Source organism: Lutra lutra, chromosome 14, assembly GCF_902655055.1.
Source record: "Lutra lutra chromosome 14, mLutLut1.2, whole genome shotgun sequence".
NCBI classification, from domain to species: domain Eukaryota; kingdom Metazoa; phylum Chordata; class Mammalia; order Carnivora; family Mustelidae; genus Lutra; species Lutra lutra.
In genome coordinates this window covers 30864834-30886834 of record NC_062291.1, presented here as the reverse complement: position 1 = coordinate 30886834, position 22001 = coordinate 30864834, and the positions used below count along the sequence as shown (strand labels likewise).

The following is a 22001-nucleotide window of genomic DNA, read 5'->3' as shown; positions in this document are numbered from 1 at the left end:
AGCGATGAACAAAAATGATCTCTACAGAATGTTGCCAACTAGTACTATATTCTTTTGAATCTTAAATACACACACACACACACACACACACACACACACACACACAGAGCTTTTGGCATAATTTAGTAAATGCATAAAGATCCTATAGGGAGGACTTGGCTGTTCAAAATAATTGCAGGTCTTTGCTCTTGGCCTTGTAGCACACTTGATTCCTGGCATACACATCCTAACATAATAAATAACAATGTGGCTTCTTCACCTAGTGTAGTCATAAATACTGTGCTTTACATGGTTTTGTAAAAAAGGCAGTAATGCACCCATTATACTTTCAAAGTTAATCCATTCTGCTCTACGTAAGTGGTAAAGACTGTATTGCTTTGCATTGTTAATTATGAACAAGAAATAAAACAAATTTGAAGATAGTATTCTGGGCATATTATATGTTATATTGAAAAAAAAATCACAAAACAATTTCTAGACATTGTGTGGCTCTTTCACGTTTGAGTTTGTGAGTTTCCCCCCAAACTTTGTTTTCATTTAGAAATGTTTCTATTTCCCCATTTTTCTTTTATTTGTCTTCTTCACCCTTTTACACCCTAGTTCTAGCCTCAGTTTTACCCAAAGTTGATTTGAATTACACCAGATTGCAGCAAGCAGAGAAGGCGCAAATGGAAGCTGAAGATGAAGACAAGAAATATCTACAAGAGTGTCAGAGTAAATCCGACAATCTGCAGAAACAAGTTTCCCAAAAGGAGAAACAGCTGTGAGTATTTCACTCTTGGAAACAAACTTGTATTAACATAATCCCCTCCTCAGCCCCTCCCCTTTTTTTAGATTTTATTTCTTTATTTGACAGAGATCACAAGTAGGCAGAGAGGCAGAGAGAGAGGGGGGAAAGCAGGCCCCCTGCTGAGCAAAGAGTGCGATGCGATGTGGGTCTCGATCCCAGGACCCTGAGATCATGACCTGAACCTAAGGCAGAGGCTTAACCCACTGAGCCACCCAGGCGACCCCACCCCTTCTTTTTAGCCCATAATGGTAGGATACCTATATTTTCCTTTAGTTAATGATGCCAGGTAGATTATGGAGTTCTCCTTGAGAAATTAAAAAAAAATTAGAAAACATAATTGATAAACTTGAGTTTTTTGTCCCTTTATTGATTTCAGAGCTTTTCAACTCTCTTGTTACCTTGCTCAAGGAGACTTTTATTCTTTCTGCTGGTGCATAACAGCAGATGGCCATTATATTTCTAGATATTGAGTGTAATAGACCTTTGTAACTCAAAGGAACTTGTATTATCAAAAAACGAGATTTTCTGAGAACGTTTTTATTAATACTTTAGATATTTCTTACAAGCTAGAATGGTGTCCATATATGTCCCTGGACTGAAAAAAGCAAGTTGCAGACAGTATGTGAGGTATCCCAATTTTTATAAAATTAAAACTGTGCATATATGCATAGTTATGTGTATAATAACTATGCACATATGCATATATATTTAAATAAGCACATATGCGTGTGTGTGTGTGTGTGTGCACGTGCTTAAAGAATATAGATTCTGGGGAATGATTATCTCAGGGGAGTGATGGCAGATTGACAGGGGTATTTTAGTTTTTACTTTATAAACATCAGTGTTTTCTCCTAGTAAACATGTTACTTCTTTTGTTATTAAAGCAACAATAGCAAATAGTTATGTATTATGTTTAACAGATCATAAACAAGACTACATGCCATTTATGATATATAACTTGTTAAGCTGTCTTGAGACCCATCGGTTGAGGTGGCATTAAACTCCTCTCAGTTCGTGCGAATTTTCTAATAGTTCTGTCAATTATTGAGAGGGGATTTGTTGAATATCCCAGCTGTAACTGTGGATTTGTGTATTTTTACTTTCAGTTCTAATGGTTTTTGCTTCTTGTATTCTGAAGCTTCTTGTATTCTGTTCTTTGGTGCCGACACATTTAGGATTGCTATGTCTTTTTGGCGAATTGACCTTTTTATCAAAACAATATGCCTTTTATGAGCCATGATATGATATGTTTATCTCTGGTAATTTTCTTTATCAGATGTTAATAGAGCTGCTTCTGCCTTCTTTTGATTAGTATTGTCATATAATAAAACATGACTGCTTGCATTTTTCAGTATTTAAACTATCAGCCTAATCTTTATTATTATCATCAGTATATTTGAAGTAAGTTTCTTATAGTTCATGTTTTTTTATCTGTTCTGACAATCTCTTAATGATATATTTAGTTCATTTACATTTAGTGTAATTGTTGGTATGAGAGCATAAGTCTGCTCTTATATTGTTTTTTTTTTGTTGTTTTGTTTTTCATTCCTTTATTTCTTTTTTCCTGCCCCCCCCCCCCCCAGGGATTACTTGAATATTATTTAGAATTCCTTTTTGATTTATTTATAGTGTTTTTGAGTGTATCTCTTCATATAGATTTTCTCATGATTGCTGTAGATACTGTCTTATATATTTGCAGATTTTCAGTCTACTGGTACCAGTATTTTACTACTTTGAATGAAGTGTGGAAGTCTTACTTCCACTTAGATCTTTTTACTCTTTTTCTTTTATAACATAATTGACTTAAATATTTTCTCTGCATAATATTGAGAACCACATCAGACAATATTAGAAAGTTTTTTTTTTTTTTTTTTTTTTTTTTAAAGATGTAAACTCTAAGCCCAGTGTTGGGTTTGAACTCATGACTGAGATCAAGAGTCTCATGCTTTATGGCTGAGCTAGCTATGTGCTCCCCATCAGACAATTTTATAGTTTGTGCTTCAAACATTATATATAATTTAGGAAACTTTGTTTATTGTTCTTTCTTCATTCCTGATATAAGTTTTCTTCTGTATCTGAAGAACTTCTTTTGTGTTTCTTTTAGGGTGGGTCTCTTGGCAACAAATTCTCTTATTTGTTTTTTTCATATGAGATCTTGATTTTTATCTTCATTTCTGAAAGATCTTTTCAGACTTTCCTTAGAATTCTGAATTGGCAGTTCCTTTCTTTCAGCACTTGAAAACTGTGGTACCATTTTCTTTTGGTTTTCGTAGTTTTTGATGAAAAATACTGTCATTTGAATGACTGTTACTCTATCCAAGATTATTTCTTTGGATTTATCCTTTTTAAGCTTTGGTCGGCTTTTTCAATCTTTCTGTTTATCTTTACCAAATTTGGATATTTTTCAGCTATCTTTTTTCTAGATATTTTTCCAGTCCAATTGCTTCCTTTCTACTGGAATTCTTTCATTTGTTTGTTTGATTTACTCACTTTAGCGCTCATTCGGTGAAGCATTTGCTTTTGACTTGGGTTATGATCCCAGGGTTCCTTGGGTTGAGACCTACATGAGGCTTCCTTCTCGGTGGAGAGCCTGCTTCTTCCTCTCCCTCTGCCCCTCCTCCCCACTCATGTTCTCTCTCTCTCAAATAAATAAATTAAAATCTTAAAAAAAAAAAGATTTATTTAGACAGGGAGAAAGGGAGTGGGGAGGGCCAGAGACAGAGGGAGAGGGAGAATTCTAAGCAGACTCCTTGCTGAGCGTGGAGTCTGACATGGTGCTTGATCTCACGACCCTGAAATCATAACTGGAGCCAAAATCAAGAGTCGGATGCTTAACCAACTGAGCCACCCAGACTCAGCCTCCTCTCTCTTCTCTGGAATTCTGATGATCTTGAATATAAGATTTTTTGTTTTAAATAATCCTATAGGTCTCAGACACTTTTTTCCCCCAGTTTATTTTCTCCTCTCTTGTTCAGATTGGGTAATTTCTATTGTAGTGTTGTTGTTGTTGTTTTTAAGTAGATTCTGTGCCCAATGTGAGGCTTGAACTCACAATTCTGAGATCAAGAGTTGCGTGCTCTACTGACTGAGCCAGCCAGGTGCCCTTGTGGTGTAGTGTTTTGAAATCCATTCTTTCCTCCTCATCATCATTCTCCTACTGAGCCCATTTAGTGAGGTTATTGTATATATCCATTTGACTATGTTTCCTTCCTCTCTCTCTTTTTTACTAGTCTACAGCCATTCCATCCTGAATGTGCCCAATTTCATCTGATCTTTTATGCTTAAACTTACTATTTTGTTTCAGGTGTGTTCTTAATTGGTCATAGGAGCATTTTCATGATGACTGCTTTAAAATTCTTATCTCTTCAGAATTATCTGACATGTTGGCATCTTTTTTTTCCTCATCCACATTAAGATATTTCTTGGGTCTTGATATAACAAGTGTTTTTCAGTGCATTCTGGACATACTGAGAATTATGTTACGAGACTACATCTTACTTAAATTTTAGCAGCTCTCCACTGAAGCCACATGAGCAGGGGAATACAGATGCTGACTCTCTCTCCCTCTTTCTCTCTCTCTTTAAGATGTATTTATTTATTTTAGAGTGCAAGCAGGAGGTGCAAGGGCAGAGGGAGGGGGAGAGAGGATCTCAAACAGACACTACACTGAGCGTGGAGCCTGAATTAGGGCTCAATTTCATGACCCCTAAGATCGTGACCTGAGTCAAACCAAGAGTCAGACACTTAAACGGCGTCTGACCGAGCCACCAAGGTGCCCTGAAACTCACTCTTTATACCAAGTAGGGATAGTAGAATCCTAGAACCATTCTGGATGGAATGGAGAAGGGTGCCTAACTACTGGGCAGGGATTGAAATCTGTGCTTTCTACTCAGTCTCTACTGACATTGTGGAAAAGAAGAGTGGTGCCTTCTTTCTCTCAAGTAGGAGTGGAAGTCTAGGCTTCTGTCTGTGGACACCATTCTGGAGGAGAGAGGTAGAGGTGCTTCATTTCACTGGGCAGGAATAGAAATCTAGGCTTCTCACTTGGCTTTCACTGACCTAGGGAGGGTGAGAAATACCTTGTTATTGATGTGGGTTAAAAGTCCGGGTTCCCAATGTGGTCTCCATAAGAGAGGGTGCTGGGCAGTATTCAAAATCCCGGCTTGCCCCTTGACCTTTTCTGATATTACTATGTTGGGGGGTGGGAGAGACACTTTATTATTGCCAGGTGAGGATGGAAATCTAAATTCCCCACTTGGCCTTTGCTGACAGTGGTTGGGGCCCTATGGTTTTTTCCTCTGGGTTTTTTTGTTTTTTGTTTTGCTACAATAGGGCCTTTATTGTCAAAAAAAATTTTTTTTCAATTAACATATAATGTATTATTTGCTTCAGGGGTACAGGTCTGTGAATCATCAGTCTTACATAATTCACAGCAATCACCATAGCACATACCCTCCCCAGTGTCCATAACCCAGCCACCCCATCCCTCCTCCCCCACCCCCCACCCCCCAGCAACCCTCAGTTTGTTTCCTGAGATTAAGAGTCTCTTATAGTTTGTGTCTCTCTCCCCAGTCCCATCTTGTTTCTATCAATGCTAGGCTACCTTTTCTCAGTTATTTAGCAAGAGAGAGCAGACTTTTCTTGGGACTTTTTTCTTTTCTTTTCTCTCTCTCTCTCTCTCTTTTTTTTGTCTATATCCATTACAGGTAGTGGCTTCTTCAACACCCACTCTGAGCTATATAGGAGGCAAAAAGAAGCCTCAGGGAACTCATCACCATGTTATTCTGTGCCTTCTGGGGGTTCCTACTGCTATGGGGCTAACCTGGTCACTAAGTCTTGGATACTACTATAGAGAGAAGAGGTTTCTTTCTGCTAAAACCGTGTAATAAACCAAGTAATTTTGTCTGTCAGTTGGTGCCCTGTTGGTAGAGCATGACCATGTGGACAATTTGGAGATCAGGGGAATCCCTGATGGTTCAGAAAAACTGGAACTGTTTCTGTAGAAGGGGGCAGCTGAACGAATTCCATTTTTTCCCCCTAAAATGGAAATAAATGATTTCTGACTACAAAAGTATTACATGTTGTTGGAAAGTGTAGGAAAATGTGAAGAAAATAAAAATTAGAGACAGTTTTTTTTTTTTTTTAACATTTTGATGAATACCCTTTTTTTTGCCATGCAGAGATGCTTTTATGTATTTTAGAAAGAGGGTCACACAACATGCTCTTTAGTACCATCTCTATTGCATGTGCTGTGTCATGGGCAGTGTGTCGTATCAATTAGTATAGGTCTGTACCATCGTATCAGTTAACCTAGAGGAATCCTTTAGCCTGAAAAATTGTGCTTTGTTATTGGAGTTTGCATATCTTTGATTATTGGTGAGATCCATTTGTATTTATTTTGTGAATTCCCAGTTCATATCATTTACTTTTTTCCTTGGAGTGTTTAGCTTATTAATATTTATTTATAAGAGTTCTTTACTCTGGGCATTTCACATACAGTGAAATATTTTCTAAATTTACTGTTTTTATTTTTTTCTATAAAGATTTTTATTTATTTATTTGACAGAGATCACAAGTAGGCAGAGAGGCAGGCAGAGAGAGAGAGGAAGGGAAACAGGCACCCCGCTGAGCAGAGAGCCCAATGCGGGGCTCGATCCCAGGACCCTGGGATCATGACCTGAGCTGAAGGCAGAAGCTTTAACCCACTGAGCCAGGTACCCCCAAATTTACTGTTTTTAAACTTTGTTCATTTAGACATTTTAAATTTTCAGTAGTTATATTTTTCCTTTTTCTCTTTTTGGTTTCTGCCTTTGGTGGTCAATGTGTATTTTGACAATATATTTATAATAACTTAAAAATACTTTTCCTTTGCTTTTTCACTCAGTTTTTTTCTGATTCTGGATGATAAGGCCACTCAAGGCACTCCATACTTTCGTTCCTTCAGTGTTAGTAACATGTACCTGTCTCTGTATTCCTTTTGAATTTGTAGTGAAATAGTATTAATCAACAATCTGTAAATTCCATTTAGGGGTATCTTTTCTCTGCAACCTGAATTATAAAGTCTGAAATTCACTTCACAGAGAAATAATGTGGCTATAGATGGAAATGCTAACTTTATGAGGAAAAAAAGTAATTAGGATATTAACAGAAGAGTATTAAAATGTTGTATTGTGATAGTCTCAATATTACATATTGCTATTAAAATTTGTTAGAGGGTGCCTGGGTGTCTCAGTCCGTTGAGCATCTGCCTTTAGCTTGGGTCATGATCCTGGGGTCTTGGGATCCAGCCCTGCATGGCAGAGAGCCTGCTTCTCCCTTTGCCTCTGCCTGCTTCTTCCCCTGCTTTTGGCTCTGTCTCTCTCTCTCTGTGTCATATAAATAAATAAAATCTTAAAAAATAAATGAAATTTAATGTATTAGAAATTGTAGCATTGTTTATGCCTCATCTGTTATACCTACCTGTGAGCAATAATTTTCAAAATGATTTCTTCTTGGTATCTTAAAGTGTAGGAATTTGACTACTTTTGTTTTGCCAGATAGCACCTGTTAGAATGATGAAGTAGCATTTTGAAATGTGAATTGGCATTTCTGAGCAGTATGGGATTTCCTCAGGTGTCTCTTTGGGCTTAGCTCTGTCCTGTAAGCAATCTGTAAAGTAGCACTCTGTACCAGGTTTGATTTTTCTGTGACTAATGTTTAACTGGTTTAGTGATTGCTGTAATTCTTAGAACAATAGTTCGTTGTAAAATTTTGCACATGGCACAGAAATGTAAATAATTAAAACTTCAGATTTTTCTCCTTTGTTTCATTCCCCCAAGATACAACCAGTGTTAATAGTGTGGTATATACTTCCAGGCATTTTCTCTGCTCATATAGCATTTATGTACACAGAAATAAAAAGTGACAAATTATTGTTTAGCCAGGAATTTTTGTGGTTGGCAAATATATTGATAAGTTGGGATCAGAAAACCCTGTGCTGCTGAACTTGTTTACAAAAAAATATTTTTGAAAGAAAATACTTGAAGAAATGTACAAAAGTGAAAATAATAAAAAAGATGGTGTTATTAAAGAAAGCAGACAGCTGTTCTGTGAGAAATAGCACTTAATTTCTGTGTGTTTGTCCTTTAAGGGTGCAGCTGGAAACTGATTTGAAGATTGAGAAGGAATGGAGGCAGACTTTGCAGGAAGATCTTCAAAAGGAGAAAGATGCCTTATCTCATCTTCGAAATGAGACCAAACAAATCATTGATCTTAAAAAAGTAAATGGTGGTAAAACTTTAAAAATTGTATCTCTGAAAACTAAGTTACTCAAAAAGAGAGGGGCACCTGGGTGGCTCAGTGGGTTAAAGCCTCTACCTTCGGCTCAGGTCATGATCTCAGGGTCCTGGGATTGAGCCTCCACATCAGGCTCTCTGCTCAGCAGCCTGCTTCCCCTTCTCTCTCTGCCTGCCTTTCCACCTATTTGTGATCTCCACCTATGTGTCAAATAAATAAATAAAATCTTTAATAAAAAAAGAAATCATAATTTATATTTATACTAAAGAGGTAGAATATACTGGTTGTATTTTAAAATACCAATAAGAAGGGGTGCCTGGCTGGATTCATGAGTTCAAGCCCCATGTTGGGTTGAGAGTTTACTTTAAAAAAAAAAAAAAAAATCGTGGGACACCTGGGTGGCTCAGTCAGCTGAGCATCTGACTTTTGGTTTCAGCTCAAGTCATGATCTCAGGGTCATGGAATTGAGCCCTGAGCCCTCTACTAGGCTCCAGCTTAAGATTCCTTCTGTCCTTCCCTCCCCCCAAAATAAGTCTTTTTTTTTTTTTTTTTTTAAGATTTTATTTATTTATCTGACAGAGATCACAAGCAGACAGAGAGGCAGGCAGAGAGAGAGAGGGAAGCAGGCTCCCTGCTGAGCAGAGAGCCCGATGTGGGACTCGATCCCAGGACCCTGAGATCATGACCTGAGCCGAAGGCAGCGGCCTAACCCACTGAGCCACCCAGGCGCCCCCCAAAATAAGTCTTTAAAAAAAAGAAAACTAGTAGAGTTTAAATGAATGGAAAATAGGTGATAGTTGATGGCATAGCTATGAGAGAGCTTGGACATAGAGTTCTGTTTTTTATAAAAAGCTAAAGGATATATGTTCCTAATTATTAGTATGTATACGGTGGGGAGTTTCTTGTTTATTTCTTTTAAATTGCATTTTCTGTCTTTTATTGTTTTGAAGGAGTTCCTTAACATCCAGGATGAAAATCAGCAGTTGAAAAAAATATATCATGAACAGGAGCAAGCTCTTCAAGAACTTGGCAACAAACTTAGCGAGTAATTTCTCTTTTTTTCCTTCATCTATGTAGTCATTGACTTTTTTAAAGGTAGGAGTGTGCCAAACCAAGTAGGCAGAAGAATTTAAATATAGAAAGAAAGATATGAACTATTAAAATAAAAAACCTTAGGGTACCTGGGTGGCTCAGTGGGTTAAGCCTCTGCCTTTGGCTCAGGTTCTGATCTCAGGGTCCTGGGATTGAGCCCCACATCAGGTTCTCTGCTCAGCAGGGAGTCTGCTTCCCTCTCTCTCTCTGCCTGCCTCTCTGCCTACTTGTGATCTCTCTCTCTCTGTCAAATAAATAAATAAAATCTTTAAAAAAAATAAAATAAAAAATAAAAACCCTTAAAGATAAACGAAAGTTAGCTTCAGTTTAATACATTGTAGCTTTAAACACTTAAGACTCTTAGTTAATTTATTCAAATTAGATAATTCAAAAGTTCATTTAGTATATTTTCCCCAGAACAAGAGAAATCAAATTTCCAAAATATCTGGAGAGATCATTTTCAGACTGTTTTGAGAAGGAGCTAACATTGTGAGAAGTGGAGAGTTTTATGCTAGAGTTGGGGCTTAACTTCATGCAATGTGGTTGGTTCTGCTGCATTCAGGTGTTACCGCGTTGCTAGAAAGACAGGAAGGAGCAACAGTGTTCTGTCTTTCTCACCTTCCTCCTTGTTCCACGTGGTCTGTGCTTGGGGTTAGGAGCTCTGTCCTTGTGCCCTGATTGAACATATTCCCAAGTATCTGGGATGAGCCCCAGAAGGTTTAGTTTAGATTGAAAGTATCACTGACATGTTAAAAAACAAAAACACGCTACAGAAAAGCAAAAGAAAGCTGTAGTGCCCATAATCTTAACACCTGTATAACCCCCTTTGATGTTTTATGTGATTAAAAATTCAAATAGCACAGTTTCTTCCCTCTCCCAAGTATCAGTCCTCAGAGTTAGTAAACCTTAGTGAACCTCATAGCAAATTCATATGTGAACATCTCATCATATATATTAGTCATATATATGTACGTATATATCATTTGTAACAAACTCAGTAGAAATCCTAACTGGAATGGAGACTTTACTGCTAAAGATGAGATTAAGAAATCTCGAGGCCAGGGCCCCTCGGTGGCTCAGTGGGTTAAGCCTCTGCCTTCAGCTCAGGTCATGATCTCGGGTTCCTGGGATCAAGCCCTGCGTCAGGCTTTCTGCTCAGCAGGGAGCCTGCTTCCCCCTACCCCTCTGCCTGCCTCTCTGCCTACTTGTGGTCTCTCTCTCTGTCAAATAAATAAATAAAATCTTAAAAAAAAAAATCTCGATAGCAATTTCCAAGGCCATAGAAAAGAGTAGTTCACTAAAACCACAAAAGGAAATACAGGTTCTCAAAAAGATAAAGCTACTGGGGTGCCAGGCTGGCCCAGTCAGTAGAACATGTGACTCTTGATCTCAGGGTCGCGTTGTGAGTTTGAATTTCACATTGGGGATAGAGTTGGCTTTAAAAAAGAAAAGATAAAGCTATTTTTGTTTCTATAAATTCAAAGAACAATTTATATTATGAGTCTAATAAACAAGATTTCAATTCTAATGTGGCATTCACCTAGTGAGCACTTTGACCTAGACCTTATGCTAAGCGCTTATTACTTTATTTCTCATTTATTCATTTGACAAATTCTAAGGTTGTATTACGTTTCGGGTACTATTCCAAGCGCCAAGGACTCAGCAATGTACAATCGCACAATAAAAATAATACTTACATTTAAGATCATAAAGGGTAAATATTAAAACAGATTAGAGTAAAAGGGGAATGTGTATTATTTTCTGCCCATCTCCCATGTGATGCTAAAGACTGTATGGTTTTTTTTTTTAAAGATTTTATTTTATTTATTATTATTATTATTTTTATTTTATTATTTATTTATTTATTTATTATTTTTATTTTATTTTTATTATTTTATTTAAAGACAGAGATCATAAGTAGGCAGAGAGGCAGGCAGAGAGAGAGGGGGAAGCAGGCTCCCTGCTGAGCAGAGAGCCCGATGCGGGGCTCGATCCCAGGACCCTGGGATCATGACCTGAGCGGAAGGCAGAGGCTTTAACCCACTGAGCCACCCAGGTGCCCCAACTGTATGGTTTATTAAAGGCATGATCATTTTTTATTAATTTATTTTTTAAGGCATGATCATTTTATTGTTCAGATAGCTAAATTCACTTTTAAATTTTATTTAAGTTCAAGTTAACATATAATGTAGTATTGGTTTCAGGAGTTGAACTTAGTGATTCATCATTTAACATATAACCCCCAGTGCTCATCCAAGTAAGTGCCCTCCTTACTCCCCCTCACCCATTTAGCCCATCCTCCACCCACCTCCCCTCCAGCAACCCTCGGTTTGCTCTCTTAACTAGAAAGTCTTTTATGGTTTGCCTCCCTCTCTGTTCTTATTTTTTCCTCCCCTTCCCCTTTGCACATCTGTTTTGTTTCTTAAATTCCACATATGAGTGAATCATATGGTATTTGTCTTTCTCTGACTGAGTGACTTCAATTAGCATGATACACTCTAGTTCCTCATTTTTTTTTAATTTAAGATTTTAAGTAATCTCTATAACCAATGTACTGAACCTATAACCCTGAGATCAAGAGTTGCATGCTCTGGGGCCTGGGTGGCTTGGTCAGTTGAGTGTCCAACTCTTGATCCTGGCTCAGGTTTTGATCTCAGAATTGTGAGTTCAAGTCCTGCACTGAGTAGGCCCCGCATGGAGCCTACTTAAAAAAGAACCACATGCTCTACCAACTGAGCCAACTGGGCACCTCTGAATTCACTTTTTTCCCCCTTTTTCCTTTAGTCTAGTTCATTGTTTATCAAATTTTGGTTTGCATGAAAATTACTGCTTAAGGTTGGATATATTCAAAATCTATACTGAACTTTATGGGCTATTTTTTTTTATTAACATATAATGTATTACTTATTTCAGGGATACAGGTCTGTGAATCATCAGTCTTAGACAATTCACGGTGGTCACCATAGCACATAGCCTCCCCAGTGTCTATCATCCAGCCACCCCATCACTCCCACCTCCCTCCACTCCAGCAGCCCTCAGTTTGTTTCCTGAGATTGAGTCTCTTACGGTTTGTCTCCCTCTCTGGTTTCATCTTGTTTCATTTTTTTCCCCTCCTTTCCTCTATGATCCTTGGTCTTGTTTCTCAAAGTCCTCATATCAGTGAGATCCTAAGATAATTATCTTTCTCTGACTGACTTATTTCGCTTAGGATAATACTCTCTAATTCCATCCATGTCGTTGCAAATGGCAAGATTTCCGTTTTTTTGAAGACTGCATAGTATTCCTGTGTGTGTGTGTGTGTGTGTGTGTGTGTGTGTGTGTGCGCGCGTGTGTATCTCACCTCTTCTTTACCCATTCATCTGTTGATGGACATTTAGGTTCTTTCCATAGTTTGGCTATTGTGGACATTGCTGCTATAAACATTCGGGTGCATGTGCCCCTTTGGGTCACTACATTTGTATCTTTGGGGTAAAATACCCAATAGTGCAATATGCTGGGTAGCTCTATTTTCAACTTTTTGAGGAGCCTCCATGCTGTTTTCCAGAGTGGTTGCACCAGCCTACATTCCCACCAACAGTGTAGGAGGGTTCCCCTTTCTCTGCATCCTTGCCAACATCTCTCGTTTCCTGACTTGTTAGTTTTAGCTATTCTGACCGGTGAAAGGTGGTATCTTACTGTGGTTTTGATTTGTATTTCCCTGATGCCAAGTGATGTGGAGCACTTTTTCATGGGTCTGTTGGCCATCTGGATGTCTTCTTTGCAGAAATGTCTGTTCATGTCCTCTGACCATTTCTTGATTGGATTCTTTGTTCTTTGGGTGTTGAGTTTGATAAGTTCTTTATAGATTTTGGATACTAGCCCATTATCTGATATGTCATTTGCAGATAATTTCTCCCATTCTGTTGGTTATCTTTTGGTTTTGTTGACTAATTTTTTTCTTTGCTGTTTGTAAAAGCTTTTTATCTTTTTTTTTTTTTAAAGATTTTTTTTTTTTTTTAATTTATTTGACAGACAGATCACAAGTAGGCAGAGAGGCAGGCAGAGAGTGAGAGGAGGAGGAGGCAGGCTCCCCGATGAGCAGAGAGCCCGATTCGGGACTCGATCCCAGGACCCTGAGATCATGACCTGAGCCGAAGGCAGCGGCTTAACCCACTGAGCCACACAGGTGCCCCTAAAAGCTTTTTATCTTGATGAAGACCCGGTAGTTCATTTTTGCCCTTGCTTCCCTTGCCTTTGGCAATATGTCTAGGAAAGAGTTGCTGTGGCTGAGGTTGAAGAGCTTGCTGCCTGTGTTCTCCTCAAGGATTTTGAGGGATTCCTGTTTTACATTTAGGTCTTTCATCCATTTTGAGTCTATTTTTGTGTGTGGTGGAAGGTGAAGGTCCGATTTCATTTTCCCCACACCATTTGTTGAAGAGACTTTTTTTCCATTGGACATTCTTTCCTGCTTTGTTGAAGATTAGTTGAACATAGAGTTGAGGGTCTATTTATGGGCTATTTAAGGAATTTTCAAGGGTTATTTTGACTAAGTTTTTTTTTTTTTTTTTGACCAAGTTTTTTTTTACACATGCCTAACGCCTCTGTTACTGCTATCTGCATGGTCTTCTGAAGTTTGTGAATTTCTTTTTTTACTTTAGAATATATTAGAGGTTTTTCCATATCAGTACATCAAGATGTTCCATAGGATGGGCGTGCTATAATTTAAACTTCCTAATTTTTTTTTCTTTTATAAACGATATTGCTGTGAAATCTTGTATGTGTGTGGGTATATCTTGATATACTTCAGTGAGTATATCTAAAGAGTACATTCCTAGAGGGGATTGCTGGGCCAAAAAGAATGTGCTCTGTAGGGCGCCTGGGTGGCTCAGTGGGTTAAGCCTCTGCCTTCGGCTCAGATCATGATCTCAGGGTCCTGGGATTGAGTCTCCACATCAGGCTCTCTGCTCAGCAGGGAGCCTTCTTCCCCCCACCCACCACTCTCTCTGCCTGCCCCTCTGCCTACTTGTGATCCCTCTCTGTCAAATAAACAAATAAAATCTTTAAAAAAAAAAAAAAAGGAATATGCTCTTTAAAATTCTGTAGTGCTGGGACGCCTGGGTGGCTCAGTTGGTTGAGCAGCGGCCTTCAGCTCAGGTCATGATCCCAGCGTCCTGGGATCGAGTCCCACATCGGGCTCCTTGCTCATCAGGGAGCCTGCTTCTCCCTCTGCCTCTGCCTGCCATTCTGTCTGCTTGTGCTTGCTCTCTCTCCCTCTCTCTCTCTGACAAATAAATAAATAAAATCTTTAAAAAAAAAAAATTCTGTAGTGCTAAATCATCCTCTATTTCCAGTATTAGACACCTTCAATATAGCTAAAATTAGTAGGAGAAAATGCTTTTGCCAGTCCGATAGTTGGAAATCTTGTTTTGTATTTTTTTAACTATAACCACAGTTGAGCATCTGTATTTATCTACTTAAGTAATCTCTACACTCAATGAGGGGCTCAAACCCGTGACCCTGAGATCAAGTGTTGCATGCTCCAGGGGTGAAGCCAGCCAGGTGCTCCTGAACATCTGTATCTATCTGTGTCCCATTTGTATTCATAGCTTACTGCCTGTTCATATCCTGTGCATATTTTTGGTTGCTCTTTTTCTTAGGGGATCTTTTTTAAAAAAGATTTGTTTATTTACTTGACAGTCAGAGATCACAAGTAGGCAGAGAGGCCGGCAGAGAGAGAGGAGGAAGCAGGCTCCCTGCTGAGCAGAGAGGCCAATGTGGGGCTCATCCCAGGACCCTGGGAACGTGACCTGAGCCGAAGGCAGAGGCTTAACCCACTGAGCCACCCAGGTGCCCCTTTCTTAGGGGATTTTAAAAATTGTACACATTGTACATCTTCCCTTTGTCTTTTTACTTCATTTATGAGGGTTTTTTCCTTGTTAATCTTTGAATTGTTATGGCAGAGATTTGTTAGTTTTCCTCTGCTGTTTCTGGGTCCATAGTCCCTAAGACGTGTGGGGTGAGCTTTGAGTCCGAACTCCTTTTACCCTTTGCTTTGGTTCCCCTGCCCCGTTTTATCCTTTCTTAACCATAGTCCTCTTAAGTGGTGAGAATAATTTTATCAAAGCTGGAGGAGGACCAGTGGCCCCTATGAAGTCTCCTATACCACAGCAGATTATCTGTGAAAGGCTTTTATTCTTCCTCTTCATCCTCCTGCTCCTGTGATTATAAGATATCAAATTCTTCCCTAATACACGGGGTGATGAATGAGTATCTTTTTAAAATTTGTTGAGGAGGAACTGAGATTGGATCAGTACTTTTTAATCTTTGCTTCTAATTTACCAGGAGCCTTTAGGCTTTATATAGACCACTTGGGTATTATTTAAAATGTGGAGTGGGAGGATAAAGGTTATTTGAACCATAATATGAACCATATTTAATTTTATTAAAAGGGAAAATTTAGGTTTTAGAAAGAACCATTCAAAACTTTTTTTTAAAGAGATTTTTATTTACTTGACAGAGAGAGACAACGAGAGAGGGAACACAAGTATGGGGAGTGGGAGAGGGAGAAGCAGGCTTCCCTACCGAGCAGGGAGCCTGATGTAGAGCTCGATCCCAGGATCCTGGGATCATGACCTGAGCCAAAGGCAGACACTTAACGACAGAGCCACCCAGGCGCCCCAAGACTGTGTTTTCAAGTTATGATTAAACTTAAAAATTAGTATTCATTAGTATCACTCACAGGAATAAGGATTCCTCTACCATTTACTAGTTTTGTGACTTAGGGTTATTTAATACCTCTAAGTCCACTCCCACATTTGTAAAATGGAGAGTTATAAAATCCCCAAAGAGTGCTTTTTCTAATTAACTGAGAATAAGCATGTGAAAGCCTCTAGCACAGTACCTTTACATTATCACAACCAGAATATCTGTTTTCATGTCAGATGAGGTTGGATATGAAAATTACTTTCTACTGCTCCAGTTTCTGAACCTGTGATTTTAAATGTAAACGGTTAATTTTAACTAGAAAAATACTTTCACTAATGAAGTATTTACTCTTATTTCTTATTAAAGGATTCTTAAAAAGAATTTTTGATAAATTTTGAAAGGTTTTAAGTGTTATTCTAAATCAGTTATGTTATAGAGAGACTAATTTGAGGATTAAACAAAATGAAAATGAGCTGTTCATATTTGAAGAAAATGTGGAACATGAAATATTAGGATGGAATATTCAAGAGAACCTAAACTACTGTGTCTGTGTTAGAGTGACTGAGTTAAAAATATACGAAGGATGATAATCAGCTTTTCTCTTATACTCATCAAAGCTTAAATTCCAACAAGAATTTTTAGTTTGGAAAAACAAATTTCCAGGACACTTGCAAACATAGTATTCTGTAAAAGAGATTCTTTCCACATAAAGAAAATGACAGATTTTTTTTTTTCCCTCAAAGCAGAGGTTTCAGGATTATCAGAGGTTTTATCATTTATGGATTTTTTTTCCTGTAGTGTCATCATCGATTGTGTCACATTTATTACAGCCTCATGTTTTATCTTGGCCCTTCTCTCTGCTGTTTTCATGCCACGGTTGAATATTTTTGCACAATTAAATATTTCTAAATAAAAACTAATTAAAATGAATAATATGGACCTCTGTTTCCTCCTTACAGAGAGGAGATGTTCTCGTATATTTTGTTTACTAGAACTGTGGCTCCTACTCCTTTCTTTAGGGTAGTTTGGCAGTTCATATCGGAGGGGTCAATATTAGCTGTGTCCCTATTTGTAATTAAAGGCATTTTACCCAGAAATATATCAATGCCAGTGAATTTTCATAACAGTTTCTCTAGCAAATGCCATTAAGCTACTTTCACTCCATATTCTGGTTTTCTGTGTAGCACAGTTACTGTTTTGACCATTATTCTCTCCAGCATCCATTTTTTTCAGCTACATTTTGTAGATGTGAATTTAGCCAAAAAAATTTTGTGTTGTGTTTTTAATCTCTGTAGTTTTACATTGATTTTTCCCACTGTAGAAGTATGAACTAGATTTTAAAAAACTACATTTTGGGGCGCCTGGATGGCTTAGTCATTAAGTGTCTGCCTTCGGCTCGGGTCATGTTCCCAGGGTCCCGGGATCGAGCCCCGCATCGGGCTCCCTGCTTATTGGGAAGCCTGCTTCTCCCTCTCCCACTCCCCCTGCTTGTGTTCTCTCTCTCTCTCTCTCTCAAATAAATAAACAAAATCTTTAAAAAAAAATTAAAAATTTAAGAACAAATAACTTAAAAAAAAAAACTACATTTTGTTTTTATGTCTTGGAACAAGGAACACTAGTAGTATGAAGCCATTTCCTACTGTTCTGCCTCAGGAGCAGAGACTTTATATATCTTTTGATCCAGTAATTTCATTTTTAAGTAGTTTTCCTATGAAAAAGAATACAAATATTTTGGTCATTCCAATTTTAATGGACAAGTTTTGTGGTGAGAAATTTGAAATAAGTTGGAAGTTCCACAGTAGATGATTATATAAATTACTTTATATTTTTCATTGTCTACCATGTAACCATTTTACCATAATGATGTGGCAGATGCTTAACGACAAGCCAATAGCTCTCAGCCTTTCAAGATCTATTATTACCTGAAAAGAGCTGTTTATGGAAAACTATATAAATGATGATTCCATTTAAAATATGCACATACTTGGGGGGATGGGGTTACTGGGTGATGGGCATTAAGGAGGCAGATGATGTAATGAGTACTAGAGGTTACATAAGACTGATGAATCACTGACCTCTACCTCTGAAACCAAAAATACACTATATGTTAAGTAAATGAATTTAAATACATTTTAAAAATATACACATACTCAGGGCACCTGGGTGGCTCAGTGGGTTAATGCCTCTGCCTTCAGCTCAGGTCATGATCCCAGGGTCCTGGGATCGAGCCCAGCCTCCGGCTCTCTGCTCAGCGGGGAGCCTGCTTCCCCCCCCCTCTCTCTCTCTCTGCCTGCCTCTCTACCTACTTGTGATCTCTGTCTGTCAAATAAAATCTTTTAAAATAAATAAATAAATAAAAATAAAATAAACACTCACCAACATGCAGATTATCCTCTCTGGGTAGTAGGATCACAGATAAATAGTGCTATTTATAATTTGCAAGTTCATTGATATGTATTTTCAAAAGGTGAAAAGTATCACAATTGTATTTTCCTTAATATTCCCACCCTTACCGTTCTTTTGCATCTGGTAGAGAAATAGTGTGTATAATGGCTAGCGTGGGCTTTAGCGTCACAAAGAACAGAGTTTGAATCCTGGCTTCCCCAGTTACTGCCTCTGTGACCTGTTATGAGTGATGAAACCTCATCAGGCTTCACTTTATCGATACTGATTAATCTTTTTTTTTTCTTAAGACTTTATTTATTTATTTGACAAAGAGAGACAGCCAGAGAGGGAACACCAGCAAGGGCAGTGGGAGAGGGAGAAGCAGGTTCCCTGAAGAGCAGGGAGCCAGATGTTGGACTCGATCCCAGGACCCCAGGATCATGACCTGTGCCTAAGGCAGACGCTTAACGACTGAGCCACCTAGCTGCCTCTGGTTGATCTTTAAAATAGGTGGGTTTTGGGGGCACATGCGTGGCTCAGTTGGTTAAGCCTCTGTCTTTGACTCAGGTCATGATCCCTGGGTCCTGGGATCAAGTCCCAGGGAGCCTGCTTCTCCCTCTGTCTCTGCCTCCCTCTCTGTCTCTCATGAATAAATAAATAAAATCTTAAAAAAAAAAAACCTGGTTAGGGCTTTTTTTGAAGATTAAATGAGCATATACATGCAAAGGTCATATAACATGTCTGGTGCACTGTGAGCTTACAGTAAATGCTATTACTAATATTGTCACAACCACATGAAAATGCCAATATTCTTTTGCTAAAGCAATTTTTTAAATTTAAAAAGGACATTTTTGCTTTTGGAAAATATAAAATATAATCCCACTAGTCAAAGAAGATCATTAGAATCATTTAGTATATACAATTTTATATCCCATGAAAAACCAATACCTGAGTGAATTGCTAGATGTTCTGAGTTTAATATATTTACTGACACACGGACCCATTTGTAATCTTTTCAGATCAAAACTTAAAATAGAAGATATAAAAGAAGCCAACAAAGCATTGCAGGTGAGTAGAAACTCTTTCTCAAGTAGGAAAGTAGGGATATATGTGTGTCTCCAATAGAAGGTAAAGCCCTATATCAAGCTAAGGTACTGTTCCTGAATCCCAGGATTATAGAGGCAGACGCCCCAGACAGGTGTCCAGGATGATGGGGATCCAACCCTTCCCTGTTACATCTCTAGAATCAGTCAGTAATCATGTTGGAAATGACCTTCGAAAGAATTTTTTCTATCTTCCTCTGAAGCATGTCCTGATAATGAATCTTGTCTTCGAGAGTCCTTGAGTTCCTGTGCTGGTCTGTTACTAGTTTTGACTGGCAACAAGTCATACCTTCATGGAGTTTGTTTCCTCTTCTGAATGGCTTCTGAAATGGGCATATGATTTTGCAGGTTGCTTTGAATATTGTGGTTAATATGTGAGAAAAGTGATTAGTACAGTGTTTGAATATATGGTTCTGATGCATTTGGACACAGAGTCCCTTCTACAATATAAAATAGTCTCTCTGTGAATAGTTCAGTGAGATTGCCTCCTACCACACAGCTTCGCATCCTGTTTTTTTAGCAAAGTGTTACGTGAAAATAATTTTAAAAGTCCATTAGTGCTAGAAAGAATTTTAAAAAAAGAATGGCAGCAGTCTTCTCTTCTTCACCCCCCTCCCCCGTCCCTTATCCAACCTAGCTCCTGCCACCTGAAGGGAGCTACTTCCAGTTCTTTTAGTTGTTTCTTCCGGCTTTGCCCCCTATTTCTAAATAATAGGCAGTATATATTATTCACTCACTTATTTAAGAGCTGTTTTAGACCTATCTATAGCCTAGTTAAGATGGTGGATGAGGAATTTTGCTGACTTTCACCCTGGTCTGTTTGCTCTTCATTGTCCTCCCAGTGTAATTGAGTTTTCATGTAATTCATTTACTATACATTCTTTGACTATTTAAATGTTGTTCTTTGCTGGGCCATGTAGTATATTGTGATTATGCTTTCTTTCTTGAACTATTTCTTTTTCCCTCTGGAGTTAATAATTGCCTTTCCCCTGAAACTCATATTATACTGTATGTTAACTAAATTCAGTTTTAAAAAATAAAGTTTTGTATTAGAGCATTTGAGATTTCTTATACAAATGCTTTTTTATAATATGCTTTTTTTTTTTTTTTTTAAGATTTTATTTATTTAGGGATGCCTGGGTGGCTCAGACGATTAAGCATCTGCCTTCAGCTCAGGTCATGATCCCAGTTCCTGGGATCAAGTCCTACGTGAAGCTCCTTGCTCAGTGGGTAGCCTGCTTCTCCTTCTGCCTGTCATTCACCCTGCCCGTGCTCTGACAAATAAAATCTAAAAAAAGATTTATTGAGAGGGTGTGGTAATGGGGGAGGGGATGGGCAGAAGGAGAGAGACAAACAGACTCTACACTGAACATAGAGCCCCAACACGGGGCTCAGTAAGGGGCTCAGTCATGACTTAAGCGGAAACCCAAGAGTCAAATGCTCCACCGACTGAGCCACCCAGGCACGCCCTTAACATGCTTCTTTTTTTTAAAATTTTTTTATTTATTTGACAGAGATCACAAGTAGGCAGAGAGAGAGAGAAGCAGGCTCCCTGCTGAGCAGAGAGCACCATGCAGGGCTTGATCCCAGGACTCCGGGATCATGACCTGAGCCCAGGTGCCTCCCTAACATTCTTCATTGATTAAAGCTTTTCCCATGTTGGGGCACCTGGGTGGTTCAGTCAGTCAGTTAAGCATCTGCCTTCAGCTCAGGTCATGATCCCGGAGTCCTGGGATTGAGTTCCATATCAGGCATCCCTGCTCAGTGGGGAGTCTGCTTCTCCCTCTGCCCTTCACCCTGCTTATGCTCTCTCTCATTCATGCTCTCTCAAATAAATAAAATATTAAAAAAAAAAAAGTTTTTCCTATGGCAAAATGAATCAGGTTTTTTTTTCCTTGGAGTCACCCCTCGTGGAGTTCTTCGCTCTTCTGCTTCAGTCAGGTTTGATCACCCCCGTCTTGATATTTTCCTTTGCTGCCATTTTTAGAATTCGCTTATATGTTAGAGTTCCTGTTACCTGAACCCTTTAATGTCTTTCTTGGCTTACTCCTTTGTTTTGGGAAATGCGTCCTTCTGTAGCTTCCTAGAAAATGCAGAGTTGAAAAGACAAAGGTTTTAAGAATTTGTGCATCTGCGTATAGGCGTTTTATTTTGCTCTCACATTTTTTTGGATGGGTAGGGATGTCTGCCCATCTGTCATTTAAGTTCTGTAAAATTTTTTTCATTATGAAACATACCATATATATAACTGTATAAATATAACTTAAAAACCCTAGCATAGGGCATCTGGGTGGCTCAGTGGGTTAAAGCCTCTGCCTTCAGCCCAGGTCAGATCTCAGGGTCCTGGGATTGAGCCATGTGTCAGGCTCCCTGCTCAGTGGGAAGTCTGCTTCTCCCTCTCCCTGTGCCCCTTCCCTCCTCTCTCTCCCTCTCTCACACTTGCTCTCTCTCTCTCTCTCTCTCAAATAAAATCTTAAAAAAAAAAAACAACCCTTATTTAAAAAAAAAAAACACTGGCATACTCTGATTAGCTTATAATAGAATGTTTGCTCCCTGATTACATTCTCTTCCTTATACTAATAGTTCTCTATATTGTGTTCATCATTATGTTGTTTTTCTGTGTAGTTTAATCATTTATGTCTGTCTTCAACAAAATATTATGTGTTCTCTGT

The 22001-nt window shown here is 38.5% G+C and overlaps 1 protein-coding gene across 1 annotated transcript in view; it reads left to right on the top strand.

The window, feature by feature from the left end:
* Positions 1 to 22001, top strand: part of RUFY2 (RUN and FYVE domain containing 2) — a 56558-nt gene that overhangs the window by 29181 nt on the left and 5376 nt on the right. Inside the window, 4 exon segments of the mRNA XM_047701473.1 lie at positions 644 to 763; positions 7920 to 8049; positions 9016 to 9110; positions 19246 to 19294. Of these exon segments, the coding sequence (XP_047557429.1) occupies positions 644 to 763; positions 7920 to 8049; positions 9016 to 9110; positions 19246 to 19294 (394 nt within the window).